This window comes from Bubalus kerabau, chromosome 1 (genome assembly GCF_029407905.1).
Source record: "Bubalus kerabau isolate K-KA32 ecotype Philippines breed swamp buffalo chromosome 1, PCC_UOA_SB_1v2, whole genome shotgun sequence".
Taxonomy (NCBI): Eukaryota; Metazoa; Chordata; class Mammalia; order Artiodactyla; family Bovidae; genus Bubalus; species Bubalus kerabau.
Genome location: NC_073624.1, coordinates 15,866,980 through 15,891,316, shown reverse-complemented (window position 1 = coordinate 15,891,316; position 24,337 = coordinate 15,866,980). Strand labels below are relative to the sequence as shown.

The 24,337-nt window shown below is 48.5% G+C and overlaps 1 protein-coding gene across 1 annotated transcript in view; it reads right to left on the bottom strand.

Moving 5' to 3' along the window:
* Positions 1–7,635: 7,635 nt before the first annotated feature.
* Positions 7,636–24,337, bottom strand: part of CD9 (CD9 molecule) — a 35,369-nt gene continuing 18,667 nt past the window's right edge. The window contains exons 2-8 of the mRNA XM_055568906.1: positions 20,697–20,799; positions 12,701–12,798; positions 11,874–11,948; positions 10,459–10,557; positions 10,261–10,350; positions 9,345–9,428; positions 7,636–8,149 (exon numbers count right to left, since the gene is read on the bottom strand). Of these exons, the coding sequence (XP_055424881.1) occupies positions 8,084–8,149; positions 9,345–9,428; positions 10,261–10,350; positions 10,459–10,557; positions 11,874–11,948; positions 12,701–12,798; positions 20,697–20,799 (615 nt within the window). The 3' untranslated portion in view covers positions 7,636–8,083. The remainder of the gene's footprint in view (positions 8,150–9,344; positions 9,429–10,260; positions 10,351–10,458; positions 10,558–11,873; positions 11,949–12,700; positions 12,799–20,696; positions 20,800–24,337) is intronic.

Below are 24,337 nucleotides of genomic sequence, written 5' to 3'. Positions count from 1 at the left end.
TAATAGAGCTTTGCCAAGAGAACGCACTGGTCATAGCAAACATCCTCTTCCAACAACACAAGAGAAGACTCTACATATAGACATCACCAGATGGTCAATACTGATATCCGATTGATTATATTCTTTGCAGCTAAAGATGGAGAAGCTCTATACAGTCAGCAAAAACAAGACTGGGAGCTGACTGTGGCTCAGATCATGAACTCCTTATTGCCAAGTTCAGACTTAAATTGAAGAAAGTAGGGAAAACCACTAGACTATTCAGTTATGACCTAAATCAAATCCCTTATGATTATACAGTGGAAGTGAGAAATAGATTCAAGGGATTAGATCTGATAGACAGAATGCCTGAAGAACTATGGATAGAGCTTTGTGACATTCAGGAGGCAGTGATCAAGACCATCTCCAAGAAAAAGAAATGCAAAAAGGCAAAATAGTTGTCTGAGGAGGCCTTACAAATAGCTGTGAAAAGAAGAGAAGTGAAAGGCAAAGGAGAAAAGGAAAGATATATCCATTTGAATGCAGAGTTCCAAGAATAGCAAGGAGAGATAAGAAGGTCTTCCTCAGTGATCAATGCAAAGAAATACAGGAAAACAATAGGATGGGAAAGACTAGAGATCTCTTCAAGCAAATTAGAGATACCAAGGGAATATTTCATGCAAAGATGGGCACAATAAAGGGCAGAAATAGTATGGACCTAACAGAAGCAGTCCCTTGGACTACAAGGAGATCCAAACAGTCCATCCTAAAGGAGATCAATCCTGAGTGTTCATTGGAAGGACTGATGTTGAAGCTGAAACTCCTATATTTTGGCCACCTAATGCAAAGAAAGAGCAGACTCATTTGAAAAGACCCTAATGTTGGGAAAGACTGAAGGGAGGAGGAGAAGGGGATGACAGAGGATAAAATGGTTAAATGGCATCACCAACTCAATGGACATGAGTTTGAGTAAACTTCGAGAGTTGGTGATGGACAGGGAGGCCTGGCAGGCTGTGGTTCATGGGGTCACAGAGTTGGACATGACTGAGAGATTGAACTGAACTGAACTGAACAAAAGCAGGGATATTAAGAAGAGGTGGCAAGAATACACAGAAGAGCTATACAAAAAAGATCTTCAAGACCCAGAGAATCATAATGGTGTGATCACTCACCTAGAGCCAGACATCCTGGAATGTGAAGTCAAGTGGGCCTTGGGAAGCATCACTACAAACAAAGCTAGTGGAGGTAATGGAATTCCAGTTGAGCTATTTCAAATCCTAAGAGATGATGCTGTGAAAGTGCTGCACTAAATGTGCCAGCAAATTTGGAAAACTCAGCAGTGGCCACAGGACTGGAAAAGGTCAGCTTTCATTCCAATCCCTAAGAAAGGCAATGCCAAAGAATGCTCAAACTATGACACAATTGAATTCTTCTCACACGCTAGCAAAGTAATGCTCAAAATTCCCCAAGCCAGGCTTCAAGAGTACATGAACCATGAACTTCTAGATGTTCAAGCTGGATTTCGAAAAGGCAGAGGAACCAGAGATCAAATTGTAAACATCTGTTGGATCATCGAAAAAGCAAGAGAGCACCAGAAAAACATCTACTTCTGCTTTATTGACTATCCCAAAGCCTTTGACTGTGTGGATCACAATAAACTGTGGAAAATTCTTCAAGAGATGGGAATGCCAGACCACCTGACCTGCCTCTTGAGAAACCTGTATGCAGGTCAGGAAGCAACAATTAGAAGTGGACGTGGAACAACAGACTAGTTTCAAATAGGAAAAGGAGTACCTCAAGGCTGTATATTGTCATCCTGTTTATTTAACTTACATGCAGAGTACATCATGAGAAACACTGGGCTGGAAGAAGCACAAGCTGAAATCAAGATTGCCAGGAGAAATATCATAACCTCAGATATGCAGATGACACCACTCTTATGGCAGGAAGCAAAGAAGAACTAAAGAGTCTCTTGATGAAAGTGAAAAAGTTGGCTTAAGCTCAACATTCAGAAAACTAAGGTCATGGCCTCTGGTCCCATCAGTTCAGTTCAGTTCAGTTCAGTCACTCAGTCCTGTCTGACTCTTTGTGATCCCATGAATTGCAGCACACCAGGCCTCCCTGTCCATCACCAACTCCTGGAGTTCACTGAGACTCACATCCATCGAGTCAGTGATGCCATCCAGCCATCTCATCCTCTGTCGTCCCCTTCTCCTCCTGCCCCCAATACCTCCCAGTATCAGAGTCTTTTCCAATGAGTCAACTCTTTGCATGAAGTGGCCAAAGTATTGGAGTTTCAGCTGCAGCATCAGTCTTTCCAATGAACACCCAGGACTGATCTCCTTTAGGATGGACTGGTTGGATCTCCTTGCAGTCCAAGGAACTCTCAAGAGTCTTCTCCAACACCACAGTTCAAAAGCATCAATTCTTTGGCACTCAGCTTTCTTCACAGTCCAACTTTCACACCCATACATAACTACTGGAAAAACAGCCTTGACTAGATGGACCTTTGTTGGCAAAGTAATATCTCTGCTTTTGAATATGCTATCTAGGTTGGTCATAACTTTCCTTCCAAGGAGTAAGCGTCTTTTAATTTCATAGGTGTAGTCACCATCTACAGTGATTTTGGAGCCCCAAAAATAAAGCCTTACACTGTTTCCACTGTTTCCCCATCTATTTCCCATGAAGTGATGGGACCAGATGCCATGATCTTCGTTTTCTGAATGTTGAGCTTTAAGCCAACTTTTTCACTCTCCTCTTTCACTTTCATCAAGAGACTCTTTAGTTCTTCTTTGCTTCCTGCCATAAGAGTGGTGTCATCTGCATATCTGAGGTTATTGATATTTCTCCCAACAATCTTGATTTCAGCTTGTGCTTCTTCCAGCCCAGCGTTTCTCATGTTGTACTCTGCATATAAGTTAAATAAGCAGGGTGACAATATACAGCCTTGAGGTACTCCTTTTCCTATTTGAAACCAGTGTGTTGTTCCACGTCCAGTTCTAACTGTTGCTTCCTGACCTGCATACAGGTTTCTCAAGAGGCAGGTCAGGTGGTCTGGCATTCCCATCTCTTGAAGAATTTTCCACAGTTTATTGTGATCCACACAGTCAAAGGCTTTGGGATAGTCAATAAAGCAGAAATAGATGTTTTTCTGGAATTTTCTTGCTTTTTTTGATGATCCAGCGGATGTTGGCAATTTGATCTCTGGTTCCTCTGCCTTTTCTAAATCCAGCTTGAACATCTGGAAGTTCATGGTTAACGTATTGCTGAAGCCTGGCTTGGAGAATTTTGAGAATTACTTTACTAGCGTGTGAGATGAGTGCAATTGTGTGGTAGTTTGAGCATTCTTTGGCATTGCCTTTCTTTGGGATTGGAACGAAAACTGACCTTTTCCAGTCCTGTGGCCATTGCTGAGTTTTCCAAATTTGCTGCCATATTGAGTGCAGTACTTTTACAGCATCACCTTCAGGATTTGAAATAGCTCAACTGGAATTCCATCACCTCCATTAGCTTTGTTTGTAGTGATGCTTTTTAAGGCCCGCTTGACTTCACCTTCCAGGATCTCTGGCTCTAGGTGAGTGATCACACCATCGTGATTATCTTGGTCATGAAGATCTTTTTTGTACAGTTTTTCTGTGTATTCTTGCCACCTCTTCTTAATATCTTCTGCTTATATTAGGTCCATAGCATTTCTGTCCTTTATCGAGTCCATCTTTGCATGAAATGTTCCCTTGGTATCTCTTTTCTGGAAGAGATCTCTAGTTTTTCCCATTCTGTTGTTTTCCTCTAATTCTTTGCATTGATTGCTGAGGAAGGGTTTCTTATGTCTCCTTGCTATTCTTTGGAACTCTGCATTCAGATGGGTATATCTTTCCTTTTCTCCTTTGCTTTTCACTTCTCTTATTTTCACAGCTATTTGTAAGGCCTCCTCAGACAGCCATTTTGCTTTTTTGCATTTCTTTTCCATGGAGATGGTCTTGATCCCTATCTCCTGTACAATGTCACGAACCTCTGTCCATAGTTCATCAGGCACTCTATCTATCAGATCTAGGCCCTTAAATCTATTTCTCACTTCCACTGTATAATCATAAGGGATTTGATTTAGGTCATAACTGAATAGTCTAGTGGTTTTCCCTACTTTCTTCAATTTAAGTCTGAACTTGGCAATAAGGAGTTCATGATCTGAGCCACAGTCAGCTCCCAGTCTTGTTTTTGCTGACTGTATAGAGCTTCTCCATCTTTAGCTGCAAAGAATATAATCAATCTGATTTCGGTGTTGACCATCTGGTGATGTCCATGTGTAAAGTCTTCTTTTGTGTTGTTGGAAAAGGGTTTTTGGTATGACCAGTGCATTCTCTTGGCAAAACTCTATTAGCCTTTGCCCTGCTTCATTCCGTATTCCAAGGCCAAATTTGCCTGGTCCCATCACTTCACGGCAAATAGATGGGGAAGCAATGGAAACAGTGAGAGACTTTGTTTTTTTGGGCTCCAAAATCACTGCAGATGGTGACTGCAGCCATGAAATTAAAAGACACTTACTCCTGGGCAGAAAAGTTATGACCATCCTAGACAGAATTTTAAAAAGCAGGGAGATTACTTTGCCAACAAAGGTCCATCTAGTCAAAGCTAAGGCAGGCTGCGGTCTATGGTGTCGCACAGAGTCAGACACAACTGAAGCAACTTAGCAGCAGCAGCAGCAGCATGGTTTTTCCAGTGGTCATGTATGGATGTGAGATTTGGACTATAAAGAAAGCTGAGTGCCAAAGAATTGATGCTTTTGAACTGTGGTGTTGGAGAAGACTCTTGAGAGTCTCTTGGACTGTAAGGAGATCCAACCAGTCCATCCTAAAGGAAATCAGTCCTGAATATTCATTGGAAGGACTGATGCTGAAACTGAAACTCCAATACTTTGGCCACCTAATTCAAAGAACTGACTCATTTGAAAAGATCCTGATGCTGGCAAAGATCGATGGTGGGAGAAGGGGACGACAGAGGATGAGATGGTTGGATGGCTTCACCGGCTCAATGGACATGAGTTTGAGTAAATTCTGGGAGTTCGTGATGGACAGAGAGGCCTAGTGTGTTGCAGTCCATGGGGTGGCAGAGTTGGACATGACTGAGCCACTGAACAACACAAGGGGTGAGGGGGCAGCTGGCCCTGCCCAGAGTATGTATTTCTTATTCTCAAAGTCTGGAGACCTCCCTGACCACATGTGCACACAGAAACGGTCTTTGGAGGTCAAAGGGGAGTGATGCTAACTAATGCTGGTCTACCCAGAGGCCTTTGTGGTAGAATCCAGCTTGACTGAGAGATGTGTGCATACATATGGGAGGATCCTGAGATATACGAAATATGGACTGTGAACCAGGCAAATAAAAATGATTAGCTAAAGGAAACCTGGAAGAAATACACCAAAAAAGTAATTCAAACTGCCGGGAGGATGCGACTCAGTGACTCGCTCTTCCGTCTGAGTCTGACTGTGTGCCTATCCACACATATTGTATACTTTGTCCTCTTAATAAAATTTTACTTACTTCACAACTTTCTTTTCTGCAAAGCCAAAGGGCCAGGGCTTTTACTGACCACTGGTCTAGTGATAAGGATCTGGTGTGTTTACTGCCAAGACCTGTCCTCAGTCTCGGGCTGGGAACCCAAGCCCTGCTTCAAGGCATTGCAGACCAAGGTCACCCAAAATCATATCAAAGGATTTATTACTTTCTGAAACTAAGGTGAACACTGGGGGTCTTTTTCAAAGTGGGGTCGGTAGCTCAGATGGTAAAGAATCTGTTTGCAATGCAGGAGGGCTGGGTTTGATCCCTGAGCAGGGAAGATGCCCTGGAGAAGGGAATGGCACCCACTCCAGTATTCTTGCCTGGGAAATCCCATGGACAGAGTATAGTTTGTAGGGTCTCGAAGAGTCGGACATGGCTGAAGTGATTTAGCACATTTCCCAAATAGCAAAATCAGGGAAGATTTAAGCTAAGAGTCCATGCACATTGACGAAGAGGCTTGAGCAGAGGAGAGTTCAACATAGAACTGGGGCAAAAGTTGACAGTATTTGTTCTTTCCTATCTGGCTTATTTTGCTTGGCAACACGTCTTCAACGCTCATCCTTACTGCACCCTGTGTTCGAACTTCATTTCTTTTGAAGGCAAAACAATATTGCATTTTAAAGATCTACTGCATTTTTGTGTATCCCTTCATCTGTTGACTGACATTTGGGTTGTTCCCACCTTTTGGTTATTGTGAACAATGCTGCTCTGAACATTGGTGTTCTGAATTCTTATTGTAATGGCTTTCAGGGCCATTTTGATTCTCTTCTTTTTTTTTTTTTTTAAATGTTAAGATAGAGCCCAAACAGAATCAAGAAGTGGAAAATAAAGACAGGATTCCTACGCTTCTGTACTCCCCTGCGCCCAACCTCATGTTGTTTATCTCACTCTGTCATAATTGCCGGCTTGATGCTCTGAACAGCTCGCTAGATTGTGGACTTTCTTACAGAGACTGCTTAACCAGCTCTTGAGGTTGGGCAAGGTCAAATCCCTTAGAAAAGTATTTAATATTCTGCGTCTCTGTTTAAACCCCGATGGGTATATCCTCATGAGGTTGGGTAAGGTCAAATCCCTTAGAAAAGTATTTAATATTCTGAGTCTCTGTTTAAACCCTGATGGGTATATCCTCATGTATCCAACCGACAAACTTTGAGTACCTACTATAGACTAGACAATGGGTCCTGAGGGTACCGCTGCCGCTGCCGCCGCCACCAAGTCACTTCAGTCATGTCCAACTCTGCGACCCCATAGACGGCAGCCCACCAGGCTCTGCCATCCCTGGGATTCTCGAGACAAGAACACTGTTGTGGGTTGCCATTTCCTTCTCCAATGCATGAATGTGAAAAGTGAAAGCAAAGTTGCTCAGTCGTGTCCGACTCTTAGCGACCCCATGGACTGCAGCCCACCAGGCTCCTCCGTCCATGGGATTTTCCAGGCAAGAGTGCTGGAGTGGGGTGCCGTTGCGGCAGGGAGTAAAAGACTCTGCCATCAGGGAGCTCATGTTTATAGTTGTATCCTCCAGACACATTGTGTTGCTGCAAGAAAAGTCCTGGGCTAGGTTCCAGGGTTGATGTGTGAACAATGGTGAGATCTGGACCAAAATTCCTTCATCTCTCCATGTCCTGATGTCTTCACTAGTAAAACAGGGAGACCAACCTTCCCACCTACTTCTCATCCAAGCAGAGCCAGGCCTTCCCTGGTGGTCCAGTGGTTAAGAATCTGCCTTCCAATGCAGGAGACGTGGGTTTCATACCTGGCTGGGGAACTAAGCTCCCACGTACCTCGGGGGAACTAAGCCTGTAGTGAGCTGCAATGAAAGATCTGGCATGCTGAAATTAAGACCCAGTGCAGTCAAGCAAATAAACAAATATTGCAACAAAAGGGACTTCCCTGGTGGACCAGTGGCTTAGATTCTGTGCTCGAAATGCAGAGGGCTCAGGTTCAATCCCTGGTCAAGCAACTAGCTCCCACACGCCACAATTAAGACCTGGCATAGCCAAATAAATAAATAAATATTAAAACAAAACACGAGCAAAGAGCAGGTGAAAGACGCCTGAAAAAATAAGCAGCTCTAAAAAATTAAAAGAGGCAAAACTCCAAAACCAGTTTGGAATGTTGTCATCATCTTTTATTATGTATCAAATTGTCTTTAACATTAAGTTACAACCTGATTAGACTTGATAGATATTTTTATCTATTTAAAGACACAAAAAAATCTCGCTATGTACAATATCTTTTGTCTAGAGTCTAGCAAACAGTACCTTTCATTGCAGGATTTCTGCTTAATATAATAAGCAAAAACAAATGACCAAAAAATATATATATTTATATAAAACCAAAGCAAACCCAAATCCCCAAGTCCCTTAACTACAAACATCAATGTTGAATAAAGCATTAAAAACACAAACATAGAATAACTTTGTTTAGAAATGCAGAATGAATACTAAAGTTAGTGGCAAAGGAAAAAAAAAAAAACCCATAAAAACAGAACCCCGCGAAAATAACCAGCGGTCTTCACGGGTGAACGTTCCTGCTCAGGGCACAAAGCTTGACTCTAGACCATGTCTCGGTTTCTGCGGATGGCACAACACAGGATCATGCTGAAAACCATGCCGAATATCTGGAAGACAGGAAGAGGTGTGAGGGACTGCCTGACTTTCTGCTGGAAGGTGGAGGGAGAGGGGTAGACGGGAGCCAATGAGGTCACGACAAGCGACAGTGGAGGGGTTCTGGTGGTCCAGTGGTTAAGACGCCACACTTCCACTGCACAAGCCAGCTCCTGTGAACTCTCAGTGTGAGACACACCCAGAGCTAAATGTAATGCTCAAATCCCAACTATTCCAATATCCCTCACCAGACTTTCACTTTCCTCTGTGCCTGTCTATGTTTCATATTCTAGTTTTACTTTTATTTTTCAAAAAAAATTCTTTAAAAAGTTTTTTGGCCACACTACGTGACCTGCGGGATCTTAGTTCCCCAACCAGGGAATGAATGTGTGACCCCTGCAGTGGAAGTGTGGAGGAGTCTTAACCCCCAGACTACCAGGAAGTCCTTATATTTTTGTGCTTTTTACTGAAAGTGGCTTCAAGGCTTTCCTAGATTCAGAGTAGGGGTGCCAATTACCACTAAGAGAGGAAGTGGTTCTCTCTCTTGGAGTCTTTGCAACGGGCAGAGGGCTGTGTTCCCTACTGAATTTCATCACTCCCTAGTGGAGGCTCCCCTGGGGAACCTGATTGGCCCCTGACGGCTTCTGGGAATTGACTGGCAAGAGAGAGATGGTTGGAAACTTTCGGTCCCCTTCTAGTTGTTCACCTTTGGGTGTCTTTCTGACCATAGCAGGAGGTGAGAGAGTTCACATCCATGTTGCTTTTACTGAAACCGCTTTCATAAGACACGGAAAAGCAGCTGCTTTTTGTGAAAACATGTCCTGAAGATTATCTGGGGATCACTAACAGGGTGTCTGGGTGACCTACATCCTTGCTGCTCCAAGTGTGGCCCGTGGACCAAACACAATGGAATCACCTTGCATTTATTCCTGAAACCTTTAAGGTAGTGGGAATGGATTCTGGAGAAACACTGAGTTCAAGTCTCAGATGCTTCACTCCTGACCTCAGAGACTCTGATCAATGTACTTAACCTCTCTCTTTCTCTCTGGAATCTGTAAAACGGGAATATGAATAGTTTCCACCTCATGGGTGTGGCAAGGGTTAAATAAGTTGATAAATTCATAAATTAGTGAAAACAGTGGCTGGTCAGAGGAAGAGCTTCATAAATTGTAATTACTAAGGTTTTTTCCCAAAGCCCCTGACACTCACCATCACCACGGCAATCCCAATACCCACGGCACCGATGATGTGGAATTTGCTTCGGAAGATCTCATCGATGGCTTCAGGGCAGGGCTTAGTGGGGAAACCAAGACCCAGATCAACACATAGCCCTACTCCAGGCTCACCCCCTCCCCTCCATGCCACTCATCTGACCCCTGGGGTGCTGTGGTTCCAAAGCGAGGGCTGGGGACTGGCTGATGGATGGAAAGGAGAACCAGGAAAGGGTCCCCCAAGTTTGGGCAAGAAGCTATGGAAGAGGGGTGAGCCCCTGCTTTGGGATCCGTGTCTTATCTGGCCATAGGGTTTTTATTATTGTTGGTTGCTAAGTTGTGTCCGACTCTTTTCTGACCCCATGGACTGTAGCCCCCCCAGGTTCCTCTGTCCATGAAATTTTCCAGACAAGAATACTGGAATGGGTTGCCATTTCCTTCTCCAGGGGATGTTCCCGACCCAGGGATTAAACTCGTGTCTTCTGCACTGGCAGGCAGATTCTTTACTATTGAGCCACCAGGGAAGCCTGGCCATAGAGTTACTTCCTACTACTATTATGGAAGTTTGTACATTTGCTCCAGCTCACATGCACAAGCTGCTCACAAGTCTAGAAGGCAAGAGTCCAGGCCTGGGAGCACCCGCTGTGCAAGACGGCTGGATGGAGGCCCAGCGGCTGTAGGCAGCTAGAATGCTTTGCTACTTCTCGGGTCTCTGATTTGCTGCTCTGGAGGAATCAGAGACCCAGGGTAGGGGAGAAAGGAGACAGCCACCCTGGGTGCTTCCCACGGGGAAGAGGTGTTTAGGAAGCACCACAGTGCTGTCCTCACAGATCAAGGGGGCTGAAGGCATGTCCGCTTTGGTGGGATTTACCCAGAGCAGCTGGGCAAGGCACAGGGTCTTGTGCTAAGCTTACCTTCGTTTTCAAGCTGTCAATTAAAGTCTTTGAGGGGCAGGTGTCAGTGAAAAATTGTTCTGGCACCCCGGTCAAACCACAGCAGTCCAGCTGCAGAGAGAAGGGCACGACTGGGGGTTAGAGAGACAGATAACGAGGACCGAAGCAGAGATGCACACGAGTTCGGAAGAAAGTCGGGGGGACGGGAAGCTGGTGTACCGCGGTGTGGATGGCCTTCAGCGTCTCCCGCTGGGGCTCGTCCTTGTTCTTCAGCTTGTTGTAGGTGTCCTCGTAAAACTTCTGGACTTCCTTGATCACCTGGGCAGCACAGACAAGAGATGAGCAGGGATGGATTCTTTATGAACAAATGTCACCTGTTCCATTTGCTCACATGCAGCCACAAATTCCCCTGCTCTGAAATGTCACAGGGCAGACGCACCACTGGGATAGCCCCCTCAGGGTTTCTGGGTCCCCCACCTCCTCCCACATCCTCTAGGAACCCCTCCGGCCATCTCCCCTTCTGCTTGCACCTTTGGTTAGCCCCTGTAGCCCCACTTGGCTCTTTCCCTTCTACCGAGAAAAAGAAAATTAAATTGCCTCAATATAAGGAATTAAAAGCAAAAATCCTACTCCTGATCCAGCTAGTTCTTTTTCCTTGTAGCACAGTGTCTGGTGCAGAGTACATATGGGGTAAGAACTGGCTATTATATTATAATATGAAGGAGATACTTTTATCCTCCTGCACCTGGGCACATCTCCATTTAACAAATGCTTGTCCCCTGCTCCCCACCCCCAAAACCAGAACTGATCAACATCCAGCATTTCCCGTAGCAGCTTTCATAATTAGCCTTTTCTACTTCCATGGCTGCGGCCTTTATCATCTGGATAATTAAATCTTTTTCTCCCCCCCTTCCCCACCTCCCATCCCCACCTCTACTGTCTCTCTTCTTTCGACCCTCCTGATAAATATGACACAACATCCCTCCCTAAAACACTGCTCTGATGGAGCCCCACCCTGGCCCCCCACCCAGCCCACACCCAGCTGTGCTCAGACCCTTTCTTTGCCAGGAAGCCCCTGCCTCCACCAACTTTCCTCCTGACATCCCCTCTCCATCAAGGTTTTGGTCAATGTCTCCCTCTCCACAAAGCCAGAAGAGACACCCCTTGCCTACCTACGCCAGCTTTTCAAATCCCATGGGGTTTCTGGATATAAATGACTTTTGTAACACCAGTCAGTCCTTATCCCACATGAGTGGCAAAGTTCCTTGAAATGGGGAGCACAGCTCATCCATTGAGAGTGTGGCATAGCTCTTGGCTGCTGGTGGCATGTGTTTATAAACTAGGGGAGGGGGCTAGGCCACACAAAACATTATTTTCCTAAGCTGTGTACCAGAGAAGTTGGGGGAGCGCTGTAGAGGTGTGAGAGGCAGACACCAACCCTACCATACTGCCTGAACCCTTCTCTGTGACAGTGCCTGGAAGGCTGGTGCTCACTCCCATCCCCTGCCCTGGGGAGCTCCTGTAAGGGGCACGTTTGATGGCTGAAGGGTGACCCAAGTGACCAGCTGGGATACCCTTCTGCCGCCATCACCCTTACGCCCCTGACCCTTAAGAGGTCTTACGGGAAAACCTACCTCCTCCTTGTGGGAATATCCCCAGATGGCTGCGGCTACTTCAATGGCAAATATCACCAAGAGGAAGCTGAAGAACTGGAAGAGAAAGGGCTGGGGTTAGGGGCAGGCCCAGCCAGCTGGCCGAAACAAGCAGAGGGCATTTTGGAGACCAGGCTTCTGGGGACCTGGCACTGGGGGCTGGAAGGGATGCCTGGAAGGGGCAGGAGGAGGTTCAGAGCTGCCAGCGCTTGGCCAAGGCCAGGAGTGGGGAGAAGCCACAGGGGGAAGGCATCAGAGACCCCAGACTAGTACTTCTTTTTTTTTTTTCCTCACAAAGCAAGAGACTTGATTGGGAAGCGGTGCCGTGGAGGAGAGCAGGAGGGTAAGGGGACGCAGGAGGACTGCTCTGCCACGTGGCTGGAAGTTTTTGCTTTTAAGGTGACAGGATTAGTTTCCAGGTCAGAACCGGTATTTCTAAAGGTGTTAATGAAGAGGCAGTGAATAAAAAAAAACCTCACTCGCTTATAAAACCCAGAGATTTGAGGAAAGAAGGAAGTGAATACACTCTGGGGTTTGAGGAGAACTGTAACACAAACTTTGAAACAAGAAGAGGAGGTGAAGGTACCTGTGGATTCGGGGAAAAGAGGCAAACGTGGGCCTCGAAAAAGGGATAAACAAAGTCCTGGCATTTAGTTGCCTGAGGGAAGGAAGAGGAGCTAGTGTCTCACCACAGAGCGGAGGAGACACTTGGGGCTAGGGCTCTGGGGCCCGCCCCACCTCGCCCCACCCCCTGGTCTACAGGATCCTGGGAAGGAGGCCAGGGGCGGTGGGCACACAGGGACACTCACCAATCCCAGCATGCACTGGGACTCCTGCACGGCTCCGCAGCAGCCCAGGAAGCCCACCAGCATCATGAGCGCACCGGCTCCGATCAGAATATAGACGCCTGGGGGGATGGGGCAGGGTTAGCGGGAGGCCCAATTGCTTCTTGATCCATCCCCCTTCCTCTCCCACATCCTCACTGGCCTTGCATCCAAGCCCCATCTCCCAGTCAGACTCCTCCGCCTCTATGGGCAAGTCTTCTCTTGCCTCTGTGACCTGCCCATCAAGCCTCCGCTCCCACTTGACCCTCAGCCCTCCAGCAAGGTGCCCACTGCGCCCCCAACCCAGGACAGAGAATATCCATGGGACCCCCATGTTCTACTCAGGACAGACTGGTCCAGTTGATCAGCTGTTTCCAGTTGGGATGGATCCACTCCTGCTAAATTAGACCCTCCGAACTAGGGACTAACTTCCTGGGGACTCTGACAAGCATCTTGCTGACCTCTCTACCTGATGGAAGAGGCTGTCAGAGCAAGGCTTCATCAGGAAGGGGCTGTGCACACGCAGACAACCACGCTCTGGGCAGGCAGCTCGACCAGGTTCCCAAAGGGGATGCCTGATGGCAGGTGGGAGCCAGGCATGTGCAGTTAACAACATCCAAGGGCAAGAGAACCCTGCTTCAGTCCCAACTCTGCTTCTAACTGCTGTGTGATCTTGGGTGAGACACTTTCCCTCCCTGGGTCTCAATTTCCTTACAAGTAAAATGAGAAGTTGGTTGCTGCTGCTGCTAAGTCGCTTCAGTTGTGTCTGACTCTGCGACCCCACAGACAGCAGCCCACCAGGCTCCCCCGTCCCTGGGATTCTCCAGGCAAGAACACTGGAGTGGGGTGCCATTTCCTTCTCCAATGCATGAAAGTGAGAAGTGAAAGTGAAGTCGCTCAGTCGTGTCCGACTCTTAGCGACCCTCATGGACTGCAGCCCACCAGGCTCCTCTGTCCAAGGGATTTTCCAGGCAAGAGTACTGGAGTGGGGTGCCATCACCTTCTCCAGTTGGTTGCTAGGAAATTTCAAAAGATGCCTTATAGCACACCAATGGGATCTTACAGCTGCAATTCAGTCACCCCAGTTTAAGCATGCAAAGAATCCTCCTTGGTAAAGGGAGGTTAAGTGACATGGTTTGTAAACACTCGGGTGTCTGATGGAGAAGGGTGGTGAGAGGCTGTGAGTTCTACAACTCTGGCCTGGGACAGGGAACACAGGCTTGGCCCTGGTCATTCCACACTCCCCCCAGGGAACGCCCAGAATGGCCCAGCATGCGGTTATCTTCTTGAGAAGCACAGTTGTCTTGCAGAGATCATCCTCTTAACCCAGCTTCCCCCTCCATCCCCCATGGCCCCGCGGGAAAACTGGCAAAAATGTCCCAGGCCTCCCCAGCTTGCAGGCATGTTCTGTCCACTCCTGAGAGGGGTGACTGTCACATGTGAGAACACCAGCTCTGAAGACCAAATGCCTGGGTTTGAAAACTGGCTCTATGACCCAGGGAAATCCACTTCACTGTCTGTACAACAGCTTTCCATCTGCAATCCAGGGGTGAGAAAAATGCCTGCCTCCAGGACTGCCTTGAGGATCAGGGGATGTGCTCCAAGGGCACACGAGTGCTAGCTACTGTTGATTTTTCTAACTTATATTTTAAAAATTGGTATCTTTTTATTAAGGTATAGATAATGTACAATCAGGGCTTCCCTGGTGGCTCAGACAGTAAAGAATCTGCCTGCAATGCAGGAGACCTGGGTTCAATCCCTGGGTTGGGAAGATCCCCTGGAGAAGGGAATGGAAACCCACTCCAGTATTCTTGCCTGGAGAATCCCCATGGACAGAGGAGCCTGGCAGGCTACAGTCCATGCGGTTGCAAAAGAGTCGGACACAACTGAGCGACTAAACAACAGCAACAAAAGATGTACAATCAACAACTGTCAATCTTAACAATAGGAAGGATGGACGACAATTGTGAATAATCACGACTTTGAGGATGATTTTCACAGGCGTCCCTGCTGTCCTCTCCCTGGGACCAGCGAGACTGCCCCGAAGCAGGGATGCTCCCCACAATACACAACAGGATGCTGCGATGAGAACCCTCTCCTGCCGGCAGGTGTCACAGTGATTTCACTGCCCCCATCTGTGCCCTCTGCTCAGCCGGAACCGCGCAGGCAGCAAACCACGCGCAGGCCCGCAGCTGAGGCTCGCCGGCAGCACAGCGCGGAGCGCACACAAGGGAGCGTTTGTGCTCGGCTCGTCCCCCCACATCTGTTGTGATGTCAGGTCACGTGGGCTGGCTGGCAAGCCCCGATGAATATGGGTATTGTTCCCGTGCACGTCCAGCCAGACTGGGCAAGGAGACAGATGCAGCTTGTCCTCGAGTCAAGTCCACCCTTCTAGTCCTCCACCCCGTGGGCCCACAGGCCGGACTGCCCCGCCCACACACAGGGGCCTCGGGAGAAATGGCAGTGCTTTTGGGTCTGGACTCCAAGGTGGGGACCCCAGGAAGCAGGGGCAGTAAACTGGCCCCTGTCTCTCCCTATCGCCTCCTCTCTCCCCATCAGGGCATGACAACGAAGGATGAGGTCACCCCTTTGAGTCCCACTGCAGGGGCTGAATAAATAGGGCATATTAAGAGTTCACACTAGTCAATCCTAAAGGAAATCAACCCTGGATATTCATTGGAAGGACTGATGCTGAAGTTGAAGCTCCAGTACTTTGGCCACCTGATGAAAAGAGCTGATTTGTTGGAAAAGATTCTGATCCTGGGAAAGATTGAAGGCAGGAGGAGAAGGATGAGATGGTTGGATGGCATCATCGACTCATTGGACATGAATTTGGGCAAACTCTTGGAGATAGTGAACAGAGGAGCCTGGCATGCTGTAGTTCATTGAGTTGCAAAAAGTGACTTAGCGACTGAACAACAAAAATGAAGAGATCAAAAGGATTTACAAGTGCATAAAATAGAGTCGAGTGGGGATGATCAGACAATTTTCTTTCTGTCCAGCTCCCAGTCCACAAGCCCGGGTGACCCTGGCAGAAGATGGGGTGCTGGATCGGTGGCCTCAGAGAGCCACTAAAGGCAAAATCATTTCCCATGCAGAGAGAACATTTGTCTAATGGGCCTGACAGTTAATATTAAATATTCATTCCTGGGCTCAGCAAAGATTTTAGTACCAAGGGTCTCGGTTTTCAATCTCACTCAGACAGTTTGCAGATCTCATGTGTCTCGGCTTCACCCTCTCCGGGTGGGGATGAAGAGGAGCAATTCCCTGGTAGCTATCTATGGGAGTTTTGGCAACAGCCATCAGGCCACAGAGGCTCAGTGGTTAAAAAACCTACCTGCCAATGCAGGACATGGGTTCGATCCCTGGGTCAGGAAGATCCCCTGGAGGAGGACGTGGCAACCCATGGAGGACGTGGAAAATCCCATGAAGAGAGGAGCCTGGCGGGCTACAGTCCATGGGGTCACAAAGGACACAACTGAGCACACACAACATCAAGCCACAGGGCGGCTCAGCTGTGAGCAGCAAGCCCTGAAGCCCTTGATCTACTGCAGGGCGAGGCTGCTGCTCCAAAAGGCCATCTGGGGCTTCCCCTTTGGACAGGCTCCTTCTAGTCTGCACCCGGAGCTTGTTAGCAGAGGCTGCCGGTGATAAATGACAAAGCATTCCCCTTTATAAAGCAAGTGGATGTTAGCCTTCGGTCTGACTCATGGAAAGTTATTCATCACGGAGCCTTCTCTAGGATTACTGTATTCATTCGCTTAAGAGCTGTTTATTCTGCTTGTTTCAGGCTGACATAGACCTAGTCCAAAAAAAAATTAAAAATAAAAATAAAGCTTCTCATGAAGCAGTAGCATATGCCAGGGTGTCCTTTAGAAAAGAACCTTCTTTTTTCACCTGTTTACTGGGGCTCTCGGCCTAGGGAAGAGAGGGGACAATCAGTCTCCTGTCATCACCCCAAACCCATCATGAAAACAGCGCTCAGCACACCTGTTTGTGTGCAGGACAACATTGGGCAGAGCCTCTGGCCTCCACCTGCTGAGAACACTGTGTGTGTGTGTGTGTGTGTGTGTGTGTGTGTGTGTGCGCGCGCGTGCACACGCGCAAGTGTGCACGTGTTTGTTCAGTCATATGCGACTTTGTGACCCCATGGTCTGTAGCCCACCAGGCTCCTCTGTCCGTGGGATTTCCCACGGAAAGAATACTGGAGTCCGTTGCCATTCCCTTCTCCAGGGGATTGTCCCCATCTAGGGATCGAACCTAGGTCTCCTGCATTGCAGGTGGATTCTTTACCAATTGAGCTACCAGGGAACCCCAAGGACACTTTATCGTCTCCAATAGTTCAAGCGGGGGTTCCGAGGAACCCTAAGTCGGCTCCCTAGTGGCTCTCCCTTCATCCCTCTCCATCCCACCATTCATGAGGCCACAGTGAACTCCGGTTGTCAAGCAGGAAGCTCTCTGCCTGGAGAGGTGTGTGTATAGGCCCTGCCAGTGTCAGGATGGGGAAACCAGGTGCAGAGTGACAAAACAAACCACCCCAGACCACGAACTGGACTGGGGAAGCCAGATCAGCCCATCCTGGGGACAGTCCTTGCAGGGTGGACATGCCAAGCCTCTGGTTAGAGCGCCCCAGATGCCCTCATTCGGTGATTCTGGTTCTGCAAGGGACACCAAGGAGTTAAGAAGGGCAGCTGGCCTGGGACCAAGAAAAAGCCATTCCCAAATTTGTCTGCAGCGGGGATTACAGGTCCTGCTGACAGGCTGATCTCCAGGGCCTGAACTGGAGATCAGGCCCATATAAGGCTGTCAGTTATTCTGGATCCACTAGAGACTGCTCTGAATGTGGCGAAGTCTCTTCTCTCGCTTCTCAGCCTCCTTCTGCATTCTTTCTCAACTTTGAACACTGTGACTCTGCTGGAGAAAAGACATCCCTGGGTCCCTCAGGTTTCCTGAAGGGTGAGTTACGTGGCCAGGCCAGCCTGAGGGTTGCCCTGCAGACAGTCTGTGTCCCAGTGCAAGGATAGTCAGCCCATGATGTCAGGAAGAGTGGCTGGGTGGGGCTGGTGCTCTAGGCTGGAAAAGGGGCTGTGGGTCAAGGCAAAGGCTGACGTCACAGCCCGAGGGGGAAGGGGACACAGAGAATGGAGCCTCCTTGGCCATTCGCCCAGAGATGACAATTGTTCAGTTGCCCACAGCACTCAGTGAAGTACAGGGCCCCGGGCAGACCCGGGTGGTCAGTCGCTGACTGTGTTCTATGTGATGTCACTTGTATCCCCTGCAGGTCCAGGCTTCTCCCAGCAGAACGAAGTCTTCAGAGCTGAGCCCTTGTCCAGAAGAGAATCCAGTGCAGAAGGTTTGTATTTGTCCATCAGAGCTCAGGGGACAGTAGCTGCTGGCCCCTGAGTGAGGACAACTGTGTCTTTCTGGGACATGCCTTCAGACCAGCTCCTGGTCATTTCAGCTAGGACCACAGGCCATCAGAAGGGCCCTGCAATAACCTGGAGGACCTAAGTCCCAGGAGGTCCCCAGACACAGGCCTGGCCCCTCCAGTTGTATGCTTGGCACTGTGCTACCAGCTGCCTGACTTTTCCACCTGGCATCTGCTGGGCTGCTAGCGCTGGGGGCCTGTCTCCCGAGCACAGTTTGGGGTGAACTCAAAAGGCCCAGAGGGGGACTTCTCTGGTGGTCCAGTGGTTAGGACTCTGTACTTTCACTGAGGAAGGCCCCAGTTCAATTCTGGGTTGGGGAACAATGATCCTGCAAGCCTCGCAGGCAGGAAAAAAATATCAACTTAAAAAGAAAAAACAATTAAAAAGTTAAAAAAAAGAGAGCAGATATATGTATATATGTAACTAATATACATATATCACTTTGCTATACCCCTGAAACTAATCAATTCTTTGGCGCTCAGCTTTCTTTATAGTCCAACTCTCACATCCATACATGACCACTGGAAAAACCATAGCCTTGACTAGATGGACCTTTGATGGGAAAGTAATGTCTCTGCTTTTTATGAGCTGAAGAACTGATGCTTTTGAACTGTGGCATTGGAGAAGACTCTTGAGAATCCCTTGGACTGCAAGGAGATTCAACCAGTCCATCCTAAAGGAGATCAATCCTGGGTGTTCATTGGAAGGACTGATGTTGAAGCTGAAACTCCAATACTTTGGCCACCTGATGCAAAGAGCTGACTCATTGGAAAAGACCCTGATGCTGGGAAAGATTGAGGGCAGGAGGAGAAGGGGACGACAGAGGATGAGATGGTTGGATGGCATCACCGACTCGATGGACATGGGTTTAGGTGGACTCCAGGAGTTGGTGATGGACAGGGAGGCCTGGTGTGCTGCAATTCATGGGGTCGCAAAGAGTTGGATACAACTGAGCAACTGAACTAAAAGTAATACAACATTGTAAATCAACTCTACAACCCCCCCACCAAAAAAATACACAAAACAAGCCAGAGTCCTAGATAACAAGACAGACACAATTGTTGGGCATGATGGTGTGAGCCAGGCACCTGCAGAGCATGGGGGTGGGGTTGGGGGGCAGGGGGCTCTCTGGGTCATTGCCAACTACTTGCAAATGTCTGTCCCAAGACCCGCTCTCCCCCTGAGAGGGTCCCCAGCTCCCTGTTGTGCCATGACGTGGAGAGCTCAAGACCTGCCCTCACCCCCCACCCCCACCCTGCAGCCCCACTGCCCAAGCTCAAGGGGTGGCATTCCAGGCCTGCCACAGCCACCAAGAAACTTACCAAAAAACCCCGCTGTTGCTAAAACAAGTCAGGGTGCTATGGAAATCTGCTTTCAAAAACTCTGTGTGTGTAGTTTTTTTAAAAAAACACATGTTGTGTTTTTTCTTCTCTCATTTTCTTTCTGACAATAGGGAGGCACGCCCTAAAAAACCCAACTAGCACCAGCACCAAAAAGCCAAGAAAGGAGGGAAACCGGGCGCCTGCTGGGCCATCAGCTCGAGGCTGGCGCTGGGAGGCGGGTGGGGGTCATGGGCCTCCGGCCACCGCGTTCTTCCTGAAGGTCCGGGTGATAACACTCTTTAGACTGTTTGCTCTTTTTTTTTTTTTTAAAATAACTTCTTTGGTGGGTGGAAAGGAAGTGACCAAACTTACACTTTGAGACTGATGACATGACAGTATCTTCCTAAAATAGGGGCTGCTTTTGTTTCTCGCAAATAAAGTGTTTGTTTCCTACCCCCCAGCCAGGCGAGGGGAAAGCTTCAGGTTCTATGAGGCAACTCAGAACCCGGGGAACTGCCGTGGACAGGCCGGGGCTCTCCCGCTCCTGTGAGAGGCGCTTATGCCGGTGTCCCTGCGGGTGACAGCGACAGAATGGTGCCAGAAAAAGATGCCAAAGGACCTATGTGTAGAAAGAAACCTGCTAAATCGATTCATGTTCCAACTGGACGCCTTTGCCCTGAAGCAAAAGCACTTTAGAAAACAAGTAAGACTTAACATGCATAGCCTGTGCCGCAGTGCAGGGGGTCGGAAAAGCTGGTGCCTCTTCTAGTCTCTCACTATCTGACAGTTATCCAGGAGGCAGGACCTCGGGCCTCTTGAGTCCCTGTCTGAACCGTGGGGAGATGTTCCCTCTGCTTCTCCTGGCATCGTGGGTCCCCAGGACCAAGTTTTCTAAATTAAGCAGATGAATGAACCTTCTCAGACATGAAATTCAGAGAGAAATCCAGGGACAAGAACAGAAGCTCTGCAGCCCTTTGGGAGTGGCAGCAGCTTTGGCAGAGCCAATTTCACATCAGAGAATGGTCCAAGTGCCAGGCTCGGTCAGCTTGGAAAAAGAAACCACATCAGTCAAATGCAAATTCATGGGCGCAACTACACAAAAGCAGGGCTGGAAATGGACCGGACTGGCAATGCAGGCCTGAGCAAAGTCCTCCCCTGCCCAAGTACCTAGATCAACACGGACTCTCTCTCTGAAGCTGGATGGAGGGAACAGCAAGGTCCCCCACTCACCTGTGTAGAAGCTGGAATTATTATTTTCTTGCTCGAAGATGCTCTTGGTCTGCGAGTCGAATCGGAGCCATAGTCCGACAGAAAGGACTGCGATCCCGGCAAGCTGCAAGACACACAGGACGTCGGTGTGAGCCTGGCTGCCGGGGACATGGTGGTATTCCAGGGGAGCCGCCCTTGGCCTCTGCCCCTTGCCAGGCACCTGGCGGCAGCAGCAGCCACGCCAGGGTGGGCACAGGGGATCATGCCATTTGCTAAAAATAACAACCAGTGGGGAATAAACAATTCTCTCCCAGCAGTACAGGGATGGTTATTGTGTGGAGAGAATATTATATACAGCAGTGAACATGAACCAGCCGTGATACTACAGGTGCATCTGACCTTGTTACACAAGCAGGGGCCTCCCTGGCAGTCCGGTGGTTCCAGTGCAGGGGACACAGGTTTGATGTCTTGTTGGGGAACTAAGATCCCACGTGTCTCTGGGCAACTAAGCCCACGCACCACAACTACAGAGCCTACCAATGACAGAGCCTATGAGCTCTGGACCCCAAGTGTGACAACAAAGATCCCACATCTCGCACCTACGACCTGACACAGCCAACAATACATAAATAAATATTATAAAACAAAAACACAGAAGAAGCAAAAAGCACCAAACACACACAATAGGATTCCATACAGTTACAAATGACTCTTTAGGGGTGCTTGTAACTCATAACAGAAAAAGAAGAAAGTGACGATGGTAAAGTCAAGTGAGTGGTGGTCAACAGGGAGGGGGGTTTCTGATGAGGCAACAGCAGTGGGGGGGAGGTGGATGGTCTACAGCTCTGGCGATGTTCTAGCTTTGACTTGAGTGGTGGTGGTCCAGATAGTCACCTCACAATTACTCTTTACTCTGTTTTCTGCACCCTTCTGTACATATACCATACAAGAAAAAAAAGAAAAAAAAAAAAATCACCCAAAGAGCAGGCACATCCCTGGCTCTTCAGGCAGCTGTGACTCCTGAGCCATGTCGCCCAGTGAAGCCTCCCCCATATCTGGTCCCTCCCTGTTCACAAAGGGAAGCCTCACAACCTGACCCACCCGACTCTAGGTTTCGCTGGACACATCATTATGAGTGATCCTCATAAACATTAGACAAGAAGCCTTCAAGGGATTGTTCAATCCTACAATTTAGTGAAAAGCTCCCTGCAGTAGGAAATGGCAACCCACTCAGGTACTCTTGCCTGGAAAATTCCATGGACAGAGGAGCCCGGTGGGCTACAGTCCATGGGGTCACAAAGAGTTAGACATGACTAAGCATGCACATGCCCATTTCAGAGGGGGGCAAGTTGAGATACTAGACTTGAAAGGGCAGATTTCCCCAATAAGGAAAGCCTGAGGCATCAATCCTGGCCTCAGGCACTGCTGAACTCGGTGCCAGGAGGAGGCTCCCTGCCCAGCCCCCGCAGCCGACTGAGCTCCCCTCCCCACTGCTGGCCTGTACCAGGGCTTGCCTGGGTGACTCACAGGCTGTGGGTGGTGGCCGGCTGGATGAGGGCGTTTGGGCTTGGGGCCAACACCCAGCCCCAGGTTTTACTGGCCCACCCTCTTCAACAGAGACAGGCGCCCTGTGTCAGAGCCCTACTCAGGGAGCTGGGTTCTCTGCTCCAGGGGCCAGGACAGCCTGAGGTGTAGACAGGCTTCTTCTCTCTCTCTCACTCTCTGCTTCTCTCCTTTTCAACACGACTTGGCAGCATCTGGGTATGCTCAGTGGAGCATGGAGATGGCTACAGTGGGAGGGGTGACCCAAGACTTCAGACTGCAGTAGAAACAAAACCTTGTCTATACCCACAGCGGTGTCCACAGTGAGGGTCTGGAATTCCTTAAAATTCTATCTCTTTGGTTCTCCCATCTGGCAAACAGGAGTAGTGAGTCCAGATCCTGTGACTTAGTCTGGGTTCTCCAAACTCTCAGGATTGCCCAGAACAGGGGCCCAGATAGAAAATGTCCACGTACCGGGGACTAATGCCCAAGTCCCTGGCCTACCTATTTAGGGATCTTGGAGTTACAAGAAAGAAGGTAAGACTTCCCCTTCTCCACTCCCAACACAAGGAGGTCCAATCAGGCCCCTGGAAAATGGAAGGCCACTGGCTTCTTTTGGGATGTGAAAGCATTAACCTGAAAAGCCTGGAGGCTGGAGCTCTGAGCACACTTGCAGGTAGTCCTAGACAGTGGTTAGCGCTGAGAACAAACCCGGCCTCCGTATCTCCTCTTGCCCTCATCCTGGCAGGGATGTTGCTGAGAACACCTGGGCCTGAGAGGCCTGTCCTTTCCCATCCTTTCTGCTCTAGGCTGCCTGCTCTTATCCAAGAATTATCCTCCAGTCCTTCTCCCTGTGGATAAATTTACTCATCCACCCCTTATTCTGCCGGGAAAATGAGTCAGCACACACACACACAAAATAAAAACAATCCACTTGAAAGAACTAAGCTACAAAAGACGGTGATGACTACGCTGTGCCCAGAAGCTGCACAGGCAGGAGCTGGTCTCCTGGGGAATGATCCCACGCACGGGTAATGACACACAAATGGAACTCCCAAGAGCTGGTCTCCTGGGGAATGATCCCACGCATGGGTAATGACACACAAAGGAAACTCCCATTCTGTAATTTCAAGGACACATGCACAGGTGGCAAGATGAGAACTGGACCCAGAAGGTCCAACCTGGCCAAGGACAAGGCCAGACACAGGAGACAGTCCAGGGTCCTGCTGTATCTGGACCCCACCCCAAACCTAACATCAAGAGGGAGGAAAAGTAGACTGGTTCTACAGAAGTGGAAAAAGTAGTAATAGATCTCAGTTTCTCCATGCGGTCACAAAGAGTCGGACATGACTGAGCGACTAAGCACAGCACAGGGCCCTGATCCCACTTAATAGTAGCCTCCCTGGGTGTGCAGATAGTGCTGCCCGGAGAGCTCAGAGCATGTCTCAAGAGGGCCCACTTTCTGCTGTGCACAGAGGGTTCCCTAGCCCCCCACCTGGCTTTTACCCCTAGCCATCTGAGTCCTAGGAGAAACCAAATGAGAATGACCAGCAAGAACCAAAAAGAGCTTTACCGTTTAAAAAAGTGTCACCCCAAGGTTCATAGCAGCACTATTTACAACAGCCAAGACAACCCAAGTGTCCAGCAACAGAGGAATGGATAAAGAAGATGTGGTACACGTACACAATGGGATATTATTCAGGCACAAAAAAGAATGAAACAATGCTATTTGCAGCAACATGGATGGATCTAGAAATTATTAAGCTAGGTAAGTAAGTCAGAAAGAGAAAGACAAACACCACATGATGTCACGTATATGTGCAATCTAAAAAAATGATACAAATTAGGAGTTTGGGATTAACATTTACACAGTACTATATATAAAATATATAAACAACAGATCTTACTGAATAGCACAGGGGACTATATTCAATATCCTGTAATAAACCATAATGGAAAAGACTATGAAAAAGAATAGGTATTTATCTGTATCACCGAGTCCCTTTGCTATACACCACAAACTGACACAGCATTGCAAATCAACAACACTTCAGTTAAAAGGGTGTCAGCCAGTTATGGAAGGACTCCATAAAATTAGGACAGAGGGGTCTGAGGTGGGG